The sequence below is a fragment of the Nicotiana tabacum genome, chromosome 18 (assembly GCF_000715075.1).
Source record: "Nicotiana tabacum cultivar K326 chromosome 18, ASM71507v2, whole genome shotgun sequence".
NCBI lineage: Eukaryota > Viridiplantae > Streptophyta > Magnoliopsida > Solanales > Solanaceae > Nicotiana > Nicotiana tabacum.
This window is the reverse complement of record NC_134097.1, coordinates 48,650,269-48,656,720: the sequence shown is the minus strand read 5'-3', so window position 1 is coordinate 48,656,720 and position 6,452 is coordinate 48,650,269. Positions and strand designations below refer to the sequence as shown.

General features: G+C 37.2%; 1 protein-coding gene across 1 annotated transcript; it reads left to right on the top strand.

Annotated features, from left to right (window-relative positions):
* Positions 1–1,501: 1,501 nt before the first annotated feature.
* LOC107762569 (uncharacterized) lies at positions 1,502–1,981 on the top strand. Its single transcript, XM_016580941.1, has one exon. The coding sequence runs from the start codon at positions 1,502–1,504 to the stop codon at positions 1,979–1,981; it is 480 nt and encodes a 159-aa protein (XP_016436427.1).
* The last annotated feature ends 4,471 nt before the right edge of the window (positions 1,982–6,452 follow it).

Below are 6,452 nucleotides of genomic sequence, written 5' to 3'. Positions count from 1 at the left end.
GCAAAACATCATAGCAGTAGTGTTGGGCAAGTATTAATAGTTTTTTCAAGAGAGAAGTTTAAAAGGGTCTTATCTTATTTCATTTTGGTCTTCATGATAATATACACAGAACCAATTACTTGACCAACAGATCATATACAACATTATCAGCATAGTATTTCATTTAATTAATCATGAAGCTTTAATAGGGTTTAAGAGTAACAGCTATACATGGATCACTGAATATGCAGAACATGCATGTTATCAACTACCAATTTATCAGCTAAGGTCCTTAAAGTAAACAGGTTAAATACAAGACATGAAATATAAGGAAATCCCTTCCCTACACCAAGACATGGCTACAAAATGTCACAAACAAGGTGGTCAAGTTAACCTCATTATTGGGGGATCAATAAACATATCTCAACTAGCTTAGCTAACATGGTAATGCTCATACGACTATCGTTTAACTAACAGGGGTGGGTCACACAAAATCAACGTAGAGGTTAACTCAACTAGTCATTGAGACTTAACCATAAGAATATCACTTAGTGTAGGATCATTTTTACTAATCAAATCATGTAAGGTAGGATTCAATTGCACAGATTCGATAACAACATCAATACAACAGATCTCAATCAGAAAATTCCTAATTTAACATTGAAAATAGCATGCAAAGGCATGACATAACAAATACAGCTTTACATCATTAGTATCTAACATGAACAATAAGAGAACCAACTTGGAAACTAATTAATTCAAGGTGAAGAAAGGGGGTCAGTATGCACTGACCTTTTGCATAGCAGTAAACCAAGAAAATATTGATTCTTAGCTGTTTGAAACCATAAACTCACAACAGTCCACTTAAACCAATTGAACTCGCCGAGAGATGAAAGATGAAAAGCAGAAGTTAGAGAAGAAACTACTGAAACCTAGATTTAGCTGAAGAAACTTGAACTTTTGATTTGTGTTGAAGTTACAAGTGGTCCAGCGGCCCAACACAAAGCTGAAGGCCCAACTTGAAATACTTAGTTGTATATATAAGTTAACTTACAAGTGTAGCCTCTTTGATAGAGATATCCATTCTTTATTAGTTATATATAAAGTACATAGTTCTAGAAGATTCAGAAAGATTTCTCTGTAAGAAACATATCAGAAATAAGAGTTCATTTTTCTCTCTCTTTGTGAATAGGGTTCACCCATTTATTTCATCAAATTACTCCGATCCTTGCGCGTAACATGGTATCAGAGCCCGGATTTGGGTGAATCGGAGCATCGGCCGTCGTCCGATGTTACCCTTGACGGACAATTTTGAAGTTTTTTTTGGTTTCCCAGTGTAGAGTTTGGTGACGTTTGTGGTTGTTACCGATTAACTCTTAGTTCTACAAATTCAAAGGTATTGCTCCTTCGATTTGCTGGAGAAAGCTGCTGATTTGGTGGAGAAAGCGGGTACTTTCTTCAATTTTGCTATCAATTTTTGTTGTTCAATTTGAATTTGAAACCCTTGTTTCTCAAATTTGCTATGGCTCAATTAGAAACCTCATCTGATACTTCTACTTCTACCTTACCTAATAATTCGATTACTGTTGAGCCCTCAAACCCACTGTACCTCTATCCAACTGACAACCCTGGTACTATCATCATTGCCGATCGATTAAATGGTATGGGATATGGAAGTTGGAGAAGGGGAATGCTGATCGGTTTGTCGTGTAAGAATAAGCTCGGCATAATCAATGGGACTATTTCCAAACCTAATGTTGCATCTCCATTCTATGAGCCTTGGTGTCGATGTAACGACATGGTAATTGCTTGGATACTGAATAGTTTGGAAGCTGAAATTAGGGAAAGTGCTATGTATACAAAGTCAGCTGCAAAGTTATGGAAGGACATTGAGAAACGATATGGACAGCCCAATGGGAGCAAAGTGTATCAGATCCGTAAGGCTCTATCATCTATTTCTCTAAGGAGCTTCGAATATTGCTTCCTACTTTTCCAGAATTAAGAAGTTGTGGGATGAGCTAGAATATTCCATAACATATCCTGATTGTGTGTGTGGATGTAAAGAGGCGTTCAAAAATTGAAAGAAGATCAGAAGCTTCATCAGTTCCTTATGTGTTTGAACGACAATTATTCTACCATCAGGAGGAACATTCTGGCCATGAAACCTCTTAAGACATAGACATTGCGTATGCTATGCTGGTTAATGATGAAAGTCAATGTGGGGCACAAGCTTTAGTTCCATCTTTCTCTTCCGAGTCTGCTTCTTTCTCCACTAGTGTTCAGAAACCATATACTGGTTCTTCCCCTGTTGGCATCTAGAAAACTTATTCACAAAAGGTTAATTTCGATTCTAAAAGGGCAAGTGTCATATGCAAGTACTGCAAAAAGCCTAGCCACACCATAAAAAAATGTTACAAACTTCATGGGTATCCTAACACTTTTCAGAACACTGTCCAGTCCAATAGGTTTAAGAAGCCTGCTGGTTATGCTCATGTTTTAGAGGCTTAGAGTTTGGGACCAACAGATGGGTGTGCTTCTGATAATAAGATTAAACACTTTGATTCTAAGAACCATGGTTTCATAAAGGAACAATATGAACACTTGCTGAACATGTTTCAACAGTTCAAGGTCTCTCATGATGCTACTGCCTCTGGATCTGCCAACTTTGCAGGTTCGGTACATTGTGTTGATACTAGAAATTGTTGTGTATTTGCTTGCAACCTTTCTCGCTTAGTTGATATCCTTGGATAATAGATTCAGGTGCTACAAATCATATGACTCCTAAAAAATCTCTCTTAATAAATATTAAACCACTAGCAATCCCTTACCTTGTCATCCTTCCCAATGGTTATAAGGTAAAGGTAACTTGTTCTGGCACACTTCCTTTATCTAATGACTTGATTTTGAAAAATGCTTTACTTGTACCTTATTTCCAGTACAATTTAGTTTCCCTACATCAGCTCCTATTACAACTTCGTTGTAATGCTTTATTTTTTGCCTATGATTGTGTCTTACAGGGCCTTTCTCTGAAGAGGCCACTAGTTCTTGGTAAAATCTCAAATGGACTTTATCTGCTACAATCCACTCCTACCTCAATTTTTGCTACTTCAATTGGTAAAGCTGTCAACGCTATGACTGCTGACTCTACTACTTCTTCATCTTGTTTTGCTCCTGTCAACACTGTAAATACCATTGATGCTAATACAACTGTTTCTACTTCTGTACCTTCTACAAATGATTCTGTACCTGAAAACACTGTAGATACCATTGATGCTAATAAAACTGTTTCTACTTCTGTGCCTTCTACAAATGATTCTGTTCCTGTTTTTAGTTTTGATATGTTTTGGCATCTTCGACTTGGTCACATGCCTTTCCATAATATGAAGTCTATTACTCATATTAAGGATAAACTATCTAAGAAACAGTCTTTTGTTTGTGAAGTTTGTCCAATGGCTAGGAAGCAAAGACTTCCCTTCCCTGATAATTCCATTAAGACTACCAAGCCTTTTTAACTTGTCCATGTGGATTTATGGGGTCCGTACCACACACCAACATACAATGGTTTTAGGTATTTTTTGACCATTGTAGATGACTTTACTAGGGCTACTTGGATTCATTTGTTGTCTACCAAGTCTAATTCTTTTACTTTGGTAAAATCCTTCATATTTCTAGTCCAAAATCAGTTCCATTCTTTTGTCAAGACACTCAAGTCTGATAATGCTTTTGAGTTAGGATCTAGTGCTGAAGCCACCTCTTTCTTCTCTAATCAGGGAATCATTCACCAAACCTCCTGTCCACATACTCCTCAACAGAATGGAGTTGTGGAAAGAAAACACAAACATTTGTTAGAAACAGCTAGATCCTTACTTTTTTAGTCTAAACTTCCACTAAAATATTGGGGGGAATATGTACTTGTCACATCTCCTTTTTCCTACTCCGGGAAGGGTATTAAGGGAGTTTTTTCCACTTAAAATGACAATCGAAACGGGATTATTTTATTTAAAATTCAAAGTCGCCACTTGGGATAATTTATGGTGTCCCAAGTCACCGGTTCAAATCCCGAATCGAGGAAAAGATTGACTCTGTTTTACAGTCCGCAAACACAGAAATTCGGATAAGGAATTCTGTTAACCCGGGAGAAGGTGTTAGGCATTCCCAGGTTCCGTGGTTCTAGCACGGTCTCTCAACTATTATTAGTGGCCTATTATCTGATTTTAATACATGTTTTAACATATGGTTCAATTTTAACTTTATAACCGCTTTTATTTAATTATATTTTTTTAGGAATATTTCAACGTCACGCAAAACGCGTCTTGAACCACGTCACATAAATGCACCCGCAGTCCGCAACACATTTTATCTAACGTTGTTGAGATTTGGATTTGGGTCACACAAATGCGCACCCGAATTTAGGATAGCAGTTTTTAGAATAGCGCGCCTAAAGCAATTACGCACTTTCAACTTTGCGAGGGCCATGGAAATTCAACTAAATGGCACGCCTCAATTTATTTCAAAGGAAATGCATTCAATTAAAAGAACTACAGATATTCATATTTAAAATTAATTAGGTATCACAATTACGCTACGGGAACCGTACCCATAACACGATGATTTCACGATCCATTAGCCATTTTCAATATTACATACTTTATTAAATAAACCCGATTCCCACGACCCAACTAACAAATGACCAACACATTTGCAATTCAATCGGAGAACCAACATGATAACAAAAGTTCAGTAACACTTAGTAGGGAGATTGTTGGAAAACTACCATTATGACATAAGGGATAATGCAAAATAAAGAAAATAAAAAAATCAGTTCTTCTCTAAGTAGAGACAAATGCGTGATAAGAAATACCTAACCTTGTGGAAGTTAAAAACCAAATCCAGTTCACAGACGTTGCTGAAGAAGTGATCCAAAATTTCGACAAAACAAGTGGATGCTCTCAAGATAAGCTAACTGGCAAGATTGAAGGGCAATTCCTTCAAAGACTCCCTATTGATTACAACTAAGCAGCAACAGCTTCATTGCTGAATGCATTGCGACAAAATTTAGCTCGTCAACTGATCTACAATCAGTGGCAAGATGTCCGACTGTAGAATTTCCAATCCGCAAAATCTGTCCGAGAAACAGCAGCAAATCCAGACAAGAATCACGAACTTAAAACTCTACCGGCATGTCGCGTGCATCAGCTCCAAACGAATCTCGCACACGAGCTCCGAAATGGACTCAAATTAACGAAACTCCAGCAGCAAAAATGAGGCTTAGGAACTGAAATTATTTTCCAATTAATAGAACTTCAACAACTATGACAAACTGAAAATCGAACCTTTCATTTGATGAAATTTTAAGTAGTACACGGACAGGAATCGAGCAAACGCTACAACCAAAACTCGAAACAACAATCAAACTCAAACAGGATCACGAACAGCACTGCGGACGACACCTCGAACTCGATCGAACTCCATGTATGAAAACTCAAAACATTAGACGAAGGTGATTCTTTGTTTTTGCTTTCACGATTTTTTACTCTCTCTTTGTTTTTACCAGATCTTCTCACATGTATGTGTGTGCGTTTCTAAGTAGTAAAGAGGTGTGAAAAGACACACAAGGGTCACCCTAGAGTCAGGGAGCTAGTGACGAGGTCATTTGATTTCAGGAGGCAGTTCAGGGGTCTGGTTCGCCTGGTGGGTGTAGAAGAAGATAGAACAACGATTTCTGGTGGGGAAGCCGCTGTGTCTAGCTGAAGAGAGGGGTCCTGAAGGTGTGAGCTCTAGTCAGTTGTTATTGGAATGAAGAAGGAGCTCCAACGAAGGGGTCGTTTTTGGGTGGTATTGAAGACGATGTTAGGGGGGGTCCTATTTTTCGTTCAGAAAAAGCCATGGATGGTTGCTTGAAGAAGATGATGAACGAGAGGGCAGGGTCCTGTTTATTGGAAAGCGGCGGAATTTTTTAGGAGTCTTCCCCTGATTCCCAGATTTTAGGCCTATTTTTTGGTGTATTTTTCGGCTCTAGGGTCTTATAGGTTCTAGGTTTACATTTTGTGTATTTTGCCAATTAGTCTTTAGGTCTTTTGTTTTAAGTCCTTAGGGTCTTTTTATTTATTTTTTGTTCCAAAGAAGAGTCTAGAAGGGTCCCTAGGATTGACTTAATGGGTATTGGGCATTGGGCCAAGAATTGGGCTCTAAAACTCTTAAAATTGTGGTCTAACACCTTAATTGACTCCTTTTAAAATAAGATAAAAATACTACACAATGCCAAAGCTAATCCTAATTAATTAAACTAAACATGAAACTATTTTTGTGTTTTTGAAATTATATAAAGATAAAAACAAGGTACTATTTTTGTATTTTTTTAAATTTATGAAAAATACATAAACTAAAATATTTTTTTTTGTAATTTTCATTTTTCTTGTAATAAAATAAAGTAAACGAGTAAAAATTAGTTGAAATAGCTATATTATGCCTAA

Bases quoted from the DNA above. Each gene is read 5' to 3' on its own strand.
- LOC107762569 (XM_016580941.1), top strand. From the start codon at position 1,502: ATGGCTCAATTAGAAACCTCATCTGATACTTCTACTTCTACCTTACCT.